This window comes from Candoia aspera, chromosome 13 (genome assembly GCF_035149785.1).
Source record: "Candoia aspera isolate rCanAsp1 chromosome 13, rCanAsp1.hap2, whole genome shotgun sequence".
Classification (NCBI taxonomy): domain Eukaryota; kingdom Metazoa; phylum Chordata; class Lepidosauria; order Squamata; family Boidae; genus Candoia; species Candoia aspera.
Window position 1 is genome coordinate 15,353,474 of NC_086165.1, and position 17,132 is coordinate 15,370,605.

Here is a 17,132-nt window from a genome sequence, read left to right on the forward strand (position 1 = left end):
GATCGGTGTGGAGAATGTGGAATGTGTGGTTTCCCCACCCAGGGAAGAATTCATTTCCCCGTGGGAACTGCTATTTCACTAGGTCACCCACATTTGACCAAAAATACGTGATGACACATGGAATGCATAGGGCGTGGTCAATTTGCTAGATTTATTTAACATAGTCAAGATCAGTGGAAAAATGATAACGTTACCAGTATGGTCCAGAAGTGGGACTATAAGGTTTTTCATCAAATCTCCTGCTCAAGGCTGAAGCCCACATCAATTAGCCTAAGTAATACTTCAGTATGAGAGCCAGTTTGGTGTAGTGGTTAGGGCATCAGGCTAGAAACTGGGAGACCATGAGTTCTAGTCCCATCTTGGGCACAAAGCCAGCTGGGTGACCCTGGACCAGTCAGTCTCTTTCAGCCCTAAGAAGAAGGCAATGGCAAACCACTTCTGAAAACTGCAGGGACTTGTCCAGGCAGTCTTCAAGAATCAGACATGATTGAACAGATTGAAAAAATACTTCAGTAATACCATTTTTCTTTATGTGACTTCTGAGTTGGGCTACAAAAGTTTCTTGGTGCACGGCCCACATGGCCTACTTATTCATTAATTATGTCTATAAACCATCAGGCTGAAAAAAGGACTCCCGGTTGTTTACATCATAAAAAAACTAAGAACCCTAACCCAGAAACCATTAACAGCACAAACTGACCATAATGCAATGGTGCAGTGGTGACCATCCATTTTCCAAAAGACCTCCAGAACAATTCTGACTTCAGTAACTTCCAGATGGCCAGCAATGAAGGTGCTAATCTAATTTCCAGAAGGAAGCTCTTTTATAATATGGGGGATGCAATGCAAAAAAAGTTGGGCTCTTGCCTCTTCCCTTCCCAATCTGGGACCCCATGAAGACATGGCAATGGCAGGGGTGCAATAGACAAGTTAGTTGTTGCTTCTACATAGAGAAAATGGTCCTGTAAGTCACTCAGCACCAAACCATATAGGAAACCATGGAAGATCACTGAAGATCAAGGTGGCAGAGAACAATTAGACATTTCTGATTTAGAGATGCTGAACAGTAAATCAATGAAGCTCTTTAATTATCCCATGAATTTCTGTGATATAGACAATCCAAAGCCTACACATAGTTTCAAAAAGATCAATGTATTTGGAGGTTAAACAAGTTAAACAAGCACTAATGTTGTAAAATGAAAGGATGAAGGTGGTAAGCAACTTTTCAAAACTGGGATGGTGTTACTACTGTGGAAGTAAAGCAATTTGTAAATATAAGTTAAAGAAAATATTGGATGTCAGAGACTTTGCAGACCTTATGTGAGGACACTCTAGAAAAAAATAAGTTTATTCACTGGCAGGGAAATTTTTAATATGTTGTGCCAATGTAAATCAGTTAAAAACCTTTCAGTCAACATGAATCAATCTTTTTCTTATTTGTAATGCATTGTGTGCAATCAAAGCAAGAGAAGTGGGAAGAGTGGAGATCATTACAACTAAGTGCAGGATTTATTGTGAGGCAAATCAAATGTGCCATTGCAGTTCATTTCTTCCAGCATTAAGTCATTTACCACATTGCTGCTCTTGACAGCTAACAGATGTTCTGCTGTGGATGGTTGCCCGAGGAAAATGTAGGCTGGGGCTTTGGAAATATCCTTGAGTGATCATCAACTTGGCAACTGCATAACAACTGAAATGTCAAGTTCTCTTTGTGGATTCTTAAAACATACAAGGGATCAAGCTGGGCTGCCCCCCTGCCTCACCAACTAAGTTCATGCTGAAGCCCCTAGTATCCACATCACTGACCTCATGCTGAGAGGTTTGAAAAGGTCTTGGATTCATCTTAGGAGCATAGAAGCAGAACCTGCATCATTAAGTGTGTGACCAGAACAGCCAGAATGGTGTTGCACTTCTCAAACTTTGCAAATGCTGCAACCCACTAACATGTCAAAAGAATTCATGGGACTTTCCCGATACCAGGCCAACCAAGCATGAGTTTTGACAGCTGTCCTACTTTGCCTACACGAGGTGGATCAGCTTTTACAACAAAAAAAGACACCTCCCTTCTTCCCCAGGGAATTGTGATCCACAGTTGAAGAACCCAGTATTAAGCAAGGGCCAAGACGACAGAGAAGTTTGCTGGATGATGGTGGGTGAGTCACATTTACCCAGCATGTCTCAGAGGATTTCTGAATAGATGAAATGATGGGATGCTTGGATGTTAGCTACCTTGAGTTCCTGGAGGTAAGCTGAGATAGAAATCTAATAAACCAAATTGTTATTACCAGTAGTTGTTGGAACTTTCCTTCCATGTCTCTATTTGTGTAACACCCTTCACTTCATTACCGAATGTCTTTTTCTTTTTTTCTATTAATTTATATGACCACTCACTCAACACAGGCACATTGAGACTTGCAAGATTGATATCAGCCCTTAGAGGAAGACCAGACTAGGACACCATAGTTATGAAAGCTAATATTACTTTTATTATAGGGTTGCAGTAACAGAATCTTGCAAGTCTGAATGTGTCTCCCCACTCCCTGCCTTTATCTTAAAGAGAACTAGGGAGGGTCAAGTCTTAGACGTTTTCTCAAATTACATTTCTGCTTTGGACTCAAGTTTTTCTTATCTGACCATTGGCTTGGTTGTAACTCTTTCTCATGTTCCTCAAGGTTATTCTCACAGCCTGTTACATCATCCCTCTGGAACTTGAAATGGTCTATTGAGCACCTGAGTAGATTGATCAAATAAGTCCTATCTTCCTGTAGTAGGGAATGGCTACGAATAACAGAGAGTGACCATGACAAGGGATTGATTTTTAATGTCCCCCATATGCAGATCATGTCACCAATCCCCCAAGACAAACAAACAAATAGATCTAATGTGTGACTACCACTATGAACCAGGCCCTCAATGACTATAGACAAGCCACAGTTGCCATGAGCTCCTGGGCCACTTCCATGCCCACATTCAGAGACTATTTTGGTTCTTCGGATTCAAAATTTGCTGTCACAATACTTAAAAACCAGAAATGGTAGCGTATAGCTTGGGAGGGAAGGAGAATCTTTTAATAATAATTTGGGAGGAGTCTTACTTTTTTAAACACTTTATCCAGCAACATGGTGATATTTAAAACACATTTTCATACATGAGTCAAGAGTGGGATCCAAAATGCATGTTTTGGAATTACAACAGTAATCTTCCTGTTAGTCCCAGGAGATGTAAATCAGTCCATTCATATTAGCATTGCTGAAGATTTCATTTCCAAGGTTTCTTTAGCTAAAACCAGAATTAAATTCTACTCATGTTTTGCAGTGGATTTCTGGGTGAGGAATGGCAAACTAGCATGTCTCTGAATGAGAGGAGACAATGTTGTGGCCGTGACCAAAGGACCAGTGAGTAGACCGGTCCCACAGAACCTCTCCAGATAAGGAGAGGATGGGAGATTGCCCATTTGTGCTCCAGACAGCTGCTTCTTGCAAGGAGACTGCAGGATAGCAGTTTCCCACAGGTTTGAGCATTGGGAGTTGAAGGAAACTCCCTCCCATGCTCACAACCATGGCAGTGCCTTTTAAAGGACACTGGATTTGCTAACCTCACTTTCTAATAACTTTTGGAAATTACTTATTTCACTCTCTTAAGGTTATCAGAGACTTTCAAAACAACAAGTTTGAAAAGCCACCTGGTGAGTTACCTTCATTCCAGAATAAAGAAAAATTAGCTATAAGTTAAAGAATGTAAAGAATTTGAAACAAATGGCAAAAAGCTAAACAAGACTTTAATCCAAGAAAGTTATATAAACAAATTAAGGCACCAGGCACATTTGCAATATTAGGATTTTCTGCTATAAGATTTTGGAAATAATTATATAAATAAACGGCATCTTAATGGGATCTAAATTGTTTAGTCTACCTCAAGTTTACAAAAGAGGTTTGCTAAAGACTCAAAGAAGATGGGAAAAAGAAAAACTGAAGAAACCAAATACTACAACAACATCTGAATGAATTAAACATTAAGATTGCTAAAAGCAAAAGGAAAGTATATAAAGTTGGTTTGTTTGACCAAGGTTAAACTAAGACATACTTCTATAAAATTCTGGGAACACTTACGGACTTTTTGCTAATACCAGGACTGAAATGTTAATGATTTATGGATTTGTGTATGGATAAGGGATGGGTTATAAGAAAAGAGAAAAGAACTCTGGAGGAGATGCTGATGCTAGGGAGAGTGGAAGGCAAAAGGAAGAGGGGCCGACCAAGGGCAAGGTGGATGGATGATATTCTAGAGGCGACGGACTCGTCCCTGTGGGAGCTGGGGGTGGCGACGACCGACAGGAAGCTCTGGCGTGGGCTGGTCCATGAAGTCACAAAGAGTCGGAAGCGACTAAACAAATAAACAACAACGAGAAAAGAAATACTTACACGTAACCTTATAGGAGGTAAAGAATTACTAAGTTTGTTTGTACTTGTTGGGATGAAGATCAGAAGTCACTTCTTTAAATATTTCTTCTTTCTTATTTTTTCCTCTTTCTCCTTTTCTTTTCTCTTGCACTATTTTTCTTTTCCTTTCTGAGTTTAGTTTGTATTGTCTTTTATTATTGTTTTAAAAAAATTCAATAGATTTCTTTTTAAAAAAAGTTCTGTTTTGCAATATATGGAATCTCCCCATGGGCACGAGCAAGCCAGATCATAAAAATTATAATATTTTATTAACTGTCGTGCTACTATTACAAGAGATAACTTTTAAAATAGGCAAATTATTTCCATGTACAATCAGCAATAAAAATACATTAGATTAATTGCATTCTAATTTATAAATATATTATATATATTTATATATTTATATTTAAACATTTAATGATAATACTTCATACCAAAAAAACAGCACTAACATGCAATGAAATAATATAAAGACTCTACAGGGTTGTACTTTACAATTAGTGCCTAAGATTTTAATTTCCAAAGTAAAAAAAATTCAGTGTGTACAAAACCATAATAAAATCTGGTTACCGTCAGTAATTACAAGACATTGAAAAAGCTTGAAATCACAACAGGGAATATATTCATTTTAAAAAGTGAGTCTATAAAAAATAAACCAAATATTCCAGATTGCACTGTGGACAGTGGTCATTAAATGCACAAGAAAGAGGCAATTATTGTAGCTGTCTTATTTCCCCTCTTGTTCACCATCCGGAGGGGAAAATGTCTGTGCAAGTGCTTGGGAGAAATTAATGGACAAGAAACTCACAAGGGCATCTGGGCTCCTTCCTTTTTCATGTTTGTGGAATGTGTCAAAATCACTTTAACATTTGCCAATGGTAAAATATTTGCCTGAAAACCCCAAAATGGAGCCTGTTTGCTGAGTTGCAAAAATGCTTACTCTAAGTAGTGTGGGCAAGGACTAAGGGAGAGGAAAAAAATGTTGCGAGTAGAAGCTGCCTGCCATCTAGCCTTCAGCACCTGATTAAAATATTTTCTGAAGGCCCCCATTTTTAGGGATTTGGAAAATAGTCTTAAGTGAACAAGTACGAAGATATTGAATGACATCAGGGCTCCACCTGGAAATCTCTTCCCAAACCTGGGTATCTCTTTGGGTTGGCTGGAGTCTGGCTACTTGAAAATACTTCCATGCTTTTCTTTCATTCTTCATCTTTCCCCAACTGTTCCTTCCAGATGTTTTAGACTTCAGCTCCCAGAGTTCCTAGCACCATGGCAAAAGACTAGGATTTATGGGAAATCACATCCTAACCCATCTGGAAGACACCAGATTGGAGAAAAGATCCTTCCAGCTGATAGGACCAAGTCTGTTTTACAAAACCAGTTAATTATTTTTGAGTTGGAAGGAGCAGCTCAAGAAAACCCTCTAAAAAGAGATCGCTTGGTTTCCTTTTTAGAGAAAGGAAAGTCAGCAATTTCCCCTTCCAATTTTAGCACATGCCCCTCAATCTGCATTACACGTCAACATTCAGAGTGTCAGAGTTTTTAGCCTCCTTGTGTTCATTGCTCAATGCGTCTTCTGGGACAGTTTAATGGTGACTGTCTTCACTTCTGTGTATTCTGAGAGAGCGTATTCCCCCCTGCAGAAGAACAAAAGGTTTGAGTTTAAGATTCAGGTACTTCTGTGTGCCAGGGAGCCACTCTATATTTACTTCCCTCCCTCCCCATGCCCATTTAATGCACTAAGATTAAATGTCACTCATGATTACAAGATTGTAAGCTTTCCAGACGTGACATAAAAAGGCAGATGGACCTTGGATGGCCATCCTTCAGAGCCAAAGATGAAAATAAACTATCTTGGTGTCATATTTCAGTCATATTTCAGTCTTCCTTTGTCTTTAGAAAACCTGAGTGTCAAATAATGGTTGCGTTCTTAAAAATCAATCTACGTGTCAGGCTTTTGGTCCCAGAACATTATAATTAGAGCTCAGGACTGAATCACAAAGGTGAATTCTGTGACTTTGAAATGCATGTCCATATGATACATGAAGGCTTATGCACTAATGTACATCTTCAGCAGCATTCTCTAGAAGGCTCCTTTTGGCTAACAACAATTACAGGTAGTTCTCGACTTACGGCTATTCGTTTAGCAACCGTTCAAAGTTATAACAGTGCTGGAAAAGTTACTTATGAACAGTCTTTGCACTTACGACCATTGCAGCGTCCCCATGGTCATGTGATCAAAATTCGGGCACTTGGCAACTGGATTTACGATGGTTGCAGCGTTCACGTGTTCACCATTTGCAACCTTCCCAGCTGGCTTCTGACAAGCAAAATCAATGAGGAACCACATGATTCACTTAACAACTGCCACAAAAAATGTCATAAAATCGGGTGTGATCACGTGATGCCTTGGCTTAACGACCGCACTGCTTAATGATGAATTTTCCAGTCCCTATTGTGGTCATAAGTCGAGGACTATCTGTATTGAATATTCTAATTATATTTAGATTTGTAGGGAGTAGGAAGTAATTATAAAAATCTTGGCTTGTGCATCCAGCTCAAAGGATAATATTTACCTTTAAAAATCCTACATGCCTTGGAGCCCAACTATGCGAAGATGTGCCTCACTAAATCAACTTGCTTCACCTTGCTTTTCCCACCCCTGATGTTCCCCAGATGTGTGGATGTCAGCTCCCAGAATTCTCAGCAATGGTTATGCTCACTGGGGAATTCCAACAACCCAAGTCCAGACATCTGGAGAGGTCCAGATTGGGGCAGTTGCTTTAACAACTTCTTCTCCAAGTTCTGCTGGTACATTATATGGCGACAAGGAAGAGAGTTTTCTGTTTGCTAGTGCCCATTTGGAGAACAGCAGATTAAAACCTTATTTCTTCGTCTGGATATTTTAAACCAATTTATTTTGTTGGATAATATGAGCTGTTTATTTCCTGCCTTTATTGCTGTAAACTATCATGAGAGCGAGCCTTCAAGTCAGTCTTGACTCCTGGCAACTGCCTGGACAAGTCCCTGCAGTTTTCTTGGCAAGGTTTTGGAAGTGGTTTGCCATTGCCTCCTTCCTAGGGCTGAGAGAGAGGGACTGGCCCAAGGTCATCCAGCTGGCTTTGTGCCTAAGGTGAGATTAGAACTCAGGGTCTCCCAGTTTCTAGCCTGATGACTTCACCACTACACCAAACTGGCTCTCAAACTATATTATGAGTTATTTTTGTGTATATCATCTTGGTAAAATGAAGGGTGGAATAAAGATAAAAATGCCTCCCCAAGAATCATAGGGTTATGGCCTAAGTGCAGGTTTAATGAGAAATAGTTTGTATTCTATGGGAAGATCTGCATATAAAAGTCTCATCCAAATTTCAAGGTCACTGGGCACATGAGAATAAGGAACATCTGAAGTCCAGGAGGAAGGAAGCTAGGAAGCAATAAACTCTAAGCCAACACAAAGGAAAATTAGATTCTTGTTCCTGCCACTCCCCAGCTTTTTTTTCTTTTTCAAAAAAGAAACAGAACTTACAGTTCTCTGCCATTTCCTGACATTTTAAAACCACCGAAGGGAGCTTGTGCAAAGAAGGAGTTGTAGCAATTGATCCTGTGAAGGTAGGAAAGCAGACAGATTAATAATACTGCTATACTGTATGCGTAGAACGTGGACTTTATGCTACACCTTGGTGTGCTTAACTATGTTTTGTTGAAGGAACCCTAACTGACAACATACTAAGACACAGCCAAACAAGCTACATTATGACTTAGCATGATGCGTTAACCCGACGTGCAATTCCCTTCCCCTTTCCAAGTAGCTCCATGCATTAACTAGGCAAGGAAAAATACCTTAATGCACTCTAATTTCAGAAGATATGGAGGAGAGGACACATTCCTATATTTTGTGTATGATACCTGCAAGCTGAAGATTAAAGTGTAATTACTTAATGAAGCTACTTTCTGCAGTAAAGAAAAAAAAAATCTCACCAGACAGTGCCAGATTGTAGTGCTGATGCTAATGTCAAGGCTCTGTCTAAGTTCTTTGTAAACACTGCTGCTGTGAGTCCATATTCTGTATTATTGGCTCTCTGTATGACTTCTTCTAGGCTTTTAAACTTTGTTATGGGCTGCACAGGTCCAAAAATCTGTTGACATTAAAATCAGGGCCATCAGACAATCAATAAATTGAGTTACATAAGCAACTGCCTTTTACACTGGATATTCAGCAATCACATTAGTATAGCTTTCCCATCTGGTGACCTTCAGTTGTGTTGTAGCAAGCCATTATTCTGTCAACTGAAGTCCCAATACATTTTGGACAGCACCAGGTGAGGGACACTTGACGTATTACTTTAATCCACGTGCCTCTTTGTTTTTTAAAGTGTGAATTTACATGATTATGAAGAAAAATCAGTTCTTTGTTAACCACCCCAAATATATGTCTATCATACCTCCTCTTTGGCAATTCGCATATTGTCTGTAACCTCTGAAAAAATGGTTGGTTTGATGAACAGGCCACAATCCCCCATCGCTAAGCCACCACACTCTAGCTTGGCACCTTCTTTCTTCCCGCTTTCGATCAGGTCCAAGATCTTGTCAAACTGCTGCTGATCAATCTATCAAAATAAAAATGGAAGTTGCACTGTTCTTACAGGTACTAGAAATGGATGGATACTAGTAATATGACAAGCAGATCTACCTGGGCCTTGTTTCTCATCCATGCATTAATAGCCTCCCTCACGGAACACATAACACATCTAATTTTTTTGCCTCGTCTACCCAATACAATTACTGCTCCAGAATCTATTTCTTCCTTGGATTGTCTGAAAACCTTAATAAAAGCAATGGAGGCTTCCACACCCTGCTGGTAATACTGTATTATAACTTTGTGGAACTAGGTTTCCTTGAAAGATGCTTGCCAATGGAAAGGAAAGGATTTTTTTTTAACATAAGCAGGAAAAATCAAGCAGGGGGGCTTTGAATCAAGAGGCTGAAAGTGTCTAAGGTTACAGTACAGGCTAGATTTTATTACAGAATGCAGTCAGGTAGGGAAATTCACCAAAGGACAGAGAAGACACCAGGAGAACAGTGGGGGAGAGGTAGTGGCCTTGATTTCTCCTTGTTTTTTGTTGTTTTTTTTTAAATCAAACTACATCAGATGAAGTGGAATGGAGAACTGGTGAGATGGCTACATTGTATGTAACATCAAAGATGCTTTCTCCTAATCTTTTTAAATAATCTTAATGTTTTTATTATGGAATGATTGTTAATGTTTGTTTCTTTTTATGGTCTGTTTTTATTGCAGGCCCTCAGTCATGTTTTGTGAGATGGGCGGCTACATAAATGCGAGGAACGCACGTGATGAATAAATAAATAAATCAGACAAACAAGAATTCTCAAGCCACACACTTTCACAGGCAGAATTTGGGTTAAAAACAAGCAAACAAATGTACTAGTCGCTGCAGCTTGAACCTGCAAGGCTATACCTCAGCGGAAGATATTTCCCCTCATGAAGAAGTGCTGCTTTATGACCACGTTATAAGCACAGTTGATATTTAACAAGCTACACCAAAACCCTGGGATAAACAGACAATTCTTCAAAGGTAATATTATACCTGTGGCCCCTGTTCAGTTTGGAAATCAAATGGGTCCCCCACGAGTCGTTTCTTCGCATATTCCACACTGCGTTTGACAAATTCCGGATATATCTGTTCCTCCACAAAGACCCGGGAAGCAGCTGTGCAGCACTGACCTTGGTTGAAGAAGACACCCTGGTGGGCACAATCTACAGCTAGGTCCACTGGAAAATGGTCAGAGAGAACGAGGTCAAAATATTAGCACAGGAAGCTGTGATATACTGAGACCATCTGATATTGATAGCTCTTCTCCCAGGATTTTAGTTGGTGTCTTTCCAAGCCCAGTTTGGACTTGCCAGTTTGGTGTTGTGGTGAAGGCATCAGGCTAGAAACTAGGAGGCTGTGAGTTCTAGTCCCACCTTGGGCATGAAGCCAGATGGGTGACCTTGGGCCAATCCCTCTCTCTCAGCCCAAGAGCCAATCAGGTGTAGTAGGAGAGTTCTAGTCCCGCCTTGGGCATGAAGCCAGCTGGGTGACCTTGGGCCAATCCCTCTCTCTCAGCCCAAGAGCCAATCAGGTGTAGTAGGAGAGTTCTAGTCCTGCCTTAGGCATGAAAGCCATCTGGGTGACTTTGGGCCAGTCACTCTCTCTCAGTCCTAGGGAGGAGGCAATGGCAAACCACTTCTGAAAAACCTTGCCAAGAAAACTGCAGGGACATGGCCAGGTTTAGAAAGCGGTTAAGGCACCAGACTTGAAACCAGAAGACCATGGGTTATAGTCCTGTCTTGGGCACAAAACCAGCTGGGTGACCTTGGACCAGTCCCTCTCTCTCAGTCCTAGGAAGCAGGCAAGGGCAAACCACTTCTGAAACCTTGCCAAGAAAACTGCAGGCACTAATCAAGAGTCAGCACTGACTCAAAGGGACACACACACATGCAAAAAATCCCATGGAGACACACCTCCTCCTTGCAGAGTGAGTAGGATGCCTTTGACTGGACAGCTACATTGCAAAATTCAGAGAAATGTGGATTTCAAACCATACTTTCACTTTCTGACAATGAACACACGCCAAATTCAAGAACTGCCCATTTAAATGTGAACAGAACCAATGTCTTCTGCATCTTTAGATTGAACTTCTGTGGTAGCATAGTCCCACTCTATACTCACTACAAAACAATAGCCATGGTGCACCCTGAAGTCTGAATAATCATTTGGGGTTTTTTTCTCATTTTTTTACCTACCCACACAATTAACTCTCCTCCCCACCCCAACAGTATAGCTTATGTTTGCTATCTTGAAAGGCTGGGACAAACATATTGCAGTGGTAACAGAAGTTTCCAAATTGGACCCCACTCACAGTCAGCATCTGCACAGACAATGCAAGGATTCTTCCCACCGAGCTCAAGAGTTACCCTCTTGAGATTGCTTTTTGAAGCGGCTTCTTTGATCAGCTTTCCAACCTGTGCCAAAAAAGGAAAAAAAAGTCAATTTTATTCCCCATCCTCCCCCCACAAAAAGGAGAAACCTTTGTTCCCAAATATTTTGCTCAGCCAGGAGGCAGAGAAAAAACTAACTAGGAATTTGCTGTGATTGATTTCCAGGTAAAACTGAAATCCCCCATACTGGTACTTATATCTGATGAGCGGCCATGTTAATTTTCTAATTTTAGATAGAATCGACTTGAAAACTATTGAGAGTTGACTGAAGCGGCTTCTCCTGAACTAGGAAACAGGGATATCAGTATTTTGAAATTTCTCATAGTTGGTCTAATCCAAGCATGACCAGTTCGAATTCATTATCTCCTTTAAAAGAATAATTCTTGGCATGCTTACTTAAAAGGCAACACCCAAGAATTCCAAGAATTCTCTAGAAAAAGGTCCTCTAGAATTCCTTTGAGGACACAAGTTCCATTGGACTTCTAGAGTGTCCTTCCAAGTAGACATGTACAGGGACAAGTTTAAGTTACTTGACTGAAGGGATGAGTCAGAGGGCAAAATGCACTTTTCTTGTGGTACCAATGGATAGACAATTAGAAAAGAGTTATGGGAGATTGCTTTTATATATGATAACTGCTGTGAGATTATTACCGTATATGCACAAAAATGGAAAGACTCTGAAATACCCGCAGTGGAGGATGGCTGGTAAAGATGACAAAATTAGCAGAGATGGCAAAATTGTCTAATTAGAGAAAGGACAATGCTGCTGCTTCTTTATGACTTTTTCTTTTCTATTCCTTTCTTTGCAGTTTTTCACTTATTATTTTTCTGAAAAAAGAAAAAAAACCTGAATTTGTGATTTATGGGTTTGATGATTAGAAAGGGTGGTGTCAGAGTCTCCGATCAAAGATTCCCAGAACCCCTTATTGGAGCATCTTCCATCTCATCGGTGGGAACAGACTTCGTGTCGCCAGATGGGATGGGGTGCCAGATCGGAGTGCAAACTGAATTGTTATGGCTAGGGGCATATTGCATCGGCTACCCCAAGGCCATGCAAGCAGGAAATGTCAGAGGGGTGGCATGCTTTAGTGGGAAGAGGAGTAGAGGGCAATTTAGAGAACGTAGTTTTAAATGTAGGTTTGAGTGGGAATTGGGCATTTGCAGCTTTCTTCTTGTACTGGTCATTTTGCTTCATTAAAACAGTAGAAAGAGCCTGGTCTCCTGACTGTCATTGAACGAATGCTTGAATGTGTCAATGCTTGCAGGTGGATTATGTAAAGGAGGAAATAATGTTGTAACCTTAGAGAGAAAGGATAAATGTACTTGTAACTGCTGTTAAGAAGACCAGAAGCTGCTTCTTTATGACTTTTTTTCTTTTCTACTTCTTTCTTTGCACTTTTTCACTTATTATTTTTCTTTACTTTCCTTCCTTTCCTCTTTCAAAATTTGTAGTTTTTATTCTTTTAAAAATTTCTTTAATAAAAATTATATTTTTTTAAAAAAAGAAATAGGATGGCAAAATGCAAACCAATCCAAAGAAATGGGGAGAAAAGATTCAAAAGATGCCCAGGGCACTTCAGACTCAAGTGCTGCTTAAGCCATTAAAGATTTAATTTCACCTTCTGCCTTTTAATCAAATTTGTTAGTTGGAAAAGGCACTTCCAGTCTTCTAATTTTTTGCCACCATAGCCTAACATGGCTCTCTCCAACAATGTCTTAACCCATTAAAACCTCATTATAATTCAGTCATTAATCTTATACATTCTATTAAGACGTATGTAAAAGAAATGAAAAAGATTTCCAAAGAAAAAACACACTGCCTTCCATACATGCTGATATCTATATTCACAGTTTCAATGTTTTTTAATTAAGTCCAATCGGAATGCATGCACCCTTTTTGAATATTTAATTGTACGTTCCATGGTGGATGAACCCAGCTAGGTGGCTGCCAAAAATCTCAAAAATGCTAAGCAGGCTCAGATCTGGTTAGTTGTCACATGGGAGAAAACTAGGAAACCCCAGGGTTGAAGGAAGGAAGGTTTGCAAACATCATCAGCCACTATGAGTCCAAACGGGGCCATGTCAACTCAGGTATTTATACTTGGCTACTAACCCCCATCATGGGCCTCTCAGCTACCAGACCTTGGAAATTTGCCTGAGGTCTAGTAATTGCCTTGAGAAGCCTTCACAATGCAATAGCCCAGAAACAGAACAAACCACTTTTCCAAGAATCAGGGATTCAGGGCGCAACCAGTAGGTGGTACTATTGCATGCCAAGATTCCCAACCGTAAGGCATTTGAGAGACCTTTGGTGTTGACAGCAATTTCTCATAATTACACGAGGGCACTTCAAGCATGCAGGGAAGACCATAATGGAGCTGACAATGTGCCAGCAAGGATATTAAGTCCTCAACTGCAAACGCTGTAAGTGGGGGGTGGATGAGGTTTCTGGAAGGGGCATTTGAGAGCTCACACTTTTCAGAGCCCAGGCTAATTTGAATAAAACCAAGAGCCACACATGTCAGCTTATCTCCAGATGGATTCAGTTAAGAAAAGACTTGATGGGCAAATGACCTCTTCCTAGATCAAATGCAAGACATTTTGGGGAGATAGTCTCCATAAATGGTAAAAGAGCAGGCCAAATGGGCTCTCACTGATGCAAAACAAATATAAGGCAGAGCTTCTGGTGATGTACAAGAGATCAATGTGGGTTTCTGATCTCCTATTCTTTAACAGCAACAGATTTGACTTATTTCACCTTCATAATTACTCTATAATGCTTAAACACAAAAAGGGGAGGTTTTTCTATTACAACCATCCATACAGACTATCTGACAAGACTTGTAAATATGCCTGGGAATCTTTTGTGGCTTTCCTGGAAAAGGAAGCATTTTATAGATTAACTTTTATTTTTTAAAGAAATTGCCAAGTAATGGATTATGGAGAAACAAGAGAGACATGAAACCATAAATGTTTTAATTACCTACCTCTGTTGAGCCTGTGAAAGCTATTTTGTCAACCTTGGGATGCATAGAAAGAGCAGCCCCTGCAGTTGGTCCATATCCTGGTACAATGTTAACTACCCCAGGAGGGAACCCTGCCTGAAAAGTAATAAAATGTTTTACTCTAGAGTTGTAATGAGAAAAAACAGCCCTTATTTAAAATGGACCATTAAGAAAGGGGCAGAAGTGGATGTGGCAACAGTCTTATTTACTAAAGCCACTATAACATTTTGAATGAAATTCTGTATTTAGTTACCTGGAACTCAAGACTGAACTCAGTAGGATTTACTTTCCACTAGGCATATGTAGGTTTGCACTGTCAGAAAAATAGATGCCTCTGAATCTGTAATGGTATGTGGGAATGACCTTGGGAGACAGGAGGAAGAGCCCCAGCCTAGACAACCATCATGCAAAAAGTATCTCAGCCCCCAGAAGGAGAGGGTGTGTGTGGGAAGCTTCTCAGAAGGGACCCTCCTAGTTTTCTGGAATGTAAAAGTAAAGAAGGGGAGAAATGCTTTGAGACTAGCGAGACTGAGATCAGCTCTTTGAGGTAGTCTACACAAGAAGCACAAACCATGAGTGCTAACACTACCTTTATTGTAAGGTTAGGTAAAGTTAAAGGTTTCCCTTGACATTAAGTCCAGTCGTGTCCAACTCTAGGGAGCGGTGCTCATCTCCGTTTCAAAGCTGAAGAGCCAGCATTTGTCCGTAGACACTTCCGTGGTCACGTGGCCAGCATGACTACACAGAACACCGTTACCTGCCCACCAAAGCGGTACCTATTAATCTACTCACATTTGCATGATTTCGAACTGCTAGGTTGGCAGGAGCTGGGACTAGCAACGGGAGCTCACCCTGTCACGCGGATTCGAACCGCCGACCTTCTGATCGGCAAGCTCAGCAGCTCAGCAGTTTAACCTGCAGCGCCACCGCGTCCCTTTATTGTAAGGTTACAGTAACAGAATCTTGCAAGTCTGAAAGCCCTTCTCCCCTCCTTTACTTTTACTTTCCAAAGAACTAGGGAGGGTCCCTTCTGAGATGCTTCCCACACCCCTTTTCCTTCTGTGGGCTGAGATACCTTTTTCATGTCAGTTGTCCAGTCTGCAGCTCTTCCTTCTGCCTCCCAAGGTCATTCCCACATACTATTACAGAATCATGGAGAAAATTGTGAAGAATGTCTTGGAGAACAAGTACAAATAATTCAACACTAGATGAAGTAAATCCAGACCACTCACTGGAAGCACTGGTAGTGAAGCTGACATTTAAATATTTTTGACACATAATTCAAGGAACAAGAATCATTAGAAAATATCCTGATGCTTGGAAAAATGGAAAATAATCAAAACAGAGGCCAACAGAAGACAAGGTGGTCAGCTACTATCACAATGACACAAGCAGGACCTTGCAAGTATTTAAAGAATAAGTTATGATAGATAATCCTGGCAAAATGATGTCCATTGGGTTACAAAGAGTTGGAACTGACTGAGCAACCACCACAACCATCAACTGATGTTTTAAAAGATATTTTTTAAAAAAAAAATTAAACTTCACATAAAATCTTGCAAAATATTCTGCTTCCCCACCACCCCTGCATATGACTTTCTAACAATAATCTGAACGTACTTCATTCACGAATCCATTCTCCCTCATTTTTAAAAAAGCTCTATATACAACTATGTCAACAAGTTTGTAGAGATTAAGTATATGCTTTGAAATATCTCCCATAAATATTTGTGCATCCCAAAATTTAGAGTAGTACAATATTTCGAGAAGCCTACCATCACATACTACCCAATTAGTTTTGGAGAGGATCAGTGCCATACTGTTCAGAATTCACAAAATAGAATTTCTTGAACATCCCAATATCTGAAATGCAGCCTTTGTTTAAAAACAAAGCAGCCTTTTAATCAAAAATCTATTTTTAATCCAGTGAAAATTCCAGTAGAACCCATGATTCATCCATTAGAACTTAATTAGCTTGCATCCCTACCATCTATTCATTAGAAGCAGTCATTGCTTATTCTAGCCTTCTTCTAAGAAGCTCAAGCAATCAGGTAGACTGGGCTGAGGAAGAGAAGGTTGCCAAAAGCTACTTGGCAAGGACGCCCTACTGATTTGAACTGCGAGTTCCCCAACTTTGAAGTGTTTCAAATTCAAAATGCCCCATTTGAGTCTGAAGTCATTGTTTTCAACCCAAAACAGCTGTTCCACATTTGAAGTGGATCATTCCAATCATTTTGGAGGTGATGTAAGGCTGTTTCAAGCCCATGCGAAATTTGATTTTGCCCACCCTTCATGACATTTATCCCCATTCTAATGGCAAATGGATACACGAAGTGTTTCCAGTTTTGCCTTTGCAAAGATGGTGATGTTCCAACTTCCCCACTCATTTTGATGGGACTTCCAGATAAAACTTTTTCTAGGCACCCACTGGAATGTGAGATCTGGACCCCAACAGCATTTTGCTCCCCTCCTCGCACAGGCAAATGGAGGCAACATCCCCCAATAAGATAGCATCCCAGGCAGGGCCTTAAGAGTCCCACCCCTCCATTAAATCAGGTAGTCAAGCTACATCAACCCAATGGCCTGGGAATGGCCAGCTCAAAAAACAAACTCCGTAGGATTCCAGGAATGCTACTTTGTTGTAAGGCATAGTAACAGAAATCTTGAAAGTCTGTCCAAGTT

General features: G+C 40.3%; 1 protein-coding gene across 1 annotated transcript in view; it reads right to left on the reverse strand.

The window, feature by feature from the left end:
• Positions 1–4,684: 4,684 nt before the first annotated feature.
• Positions 4,685–17,132, reverse strand: part of ALDH1A3 (aldehyde dehydrogenase 1 family member A3) — a 37,546-nt gene continuing 25,098 nt past the window's right edge. Inside the window, exons 7-13 of the mRNA XM_063314485.1 lie at positions 14,433–14,546; positions 11,367–11,469; positions 10,049–10,233; positions 8,885–9,049; positions 8,421–8,578; positions 7,969–8,043; positions 4,685–6,076 (exon numbers count right to left, since the gene is read on the reverse strand). Coding sequence (XP_063170555.1) covers positions 6,004–6,076; positions 7,969–8,043; positions 8,421–8,578; positions 8,885–9,049; positions 10,049–10,233; positions 11,367–11,469; positions 14,433–14,546 — 873 coding nt within the window. The 3' untranslated portion in view covers positions 4,685–6,003. The remainder of the gene's footprint in view (positions 6,077–7,968; positions 8,044–8,420; positions 8,579–8,884; positions 9,050–10,048; positions 10,234–11,366; positions 11,470–14,432; positions 14,547–17,132) is intronic.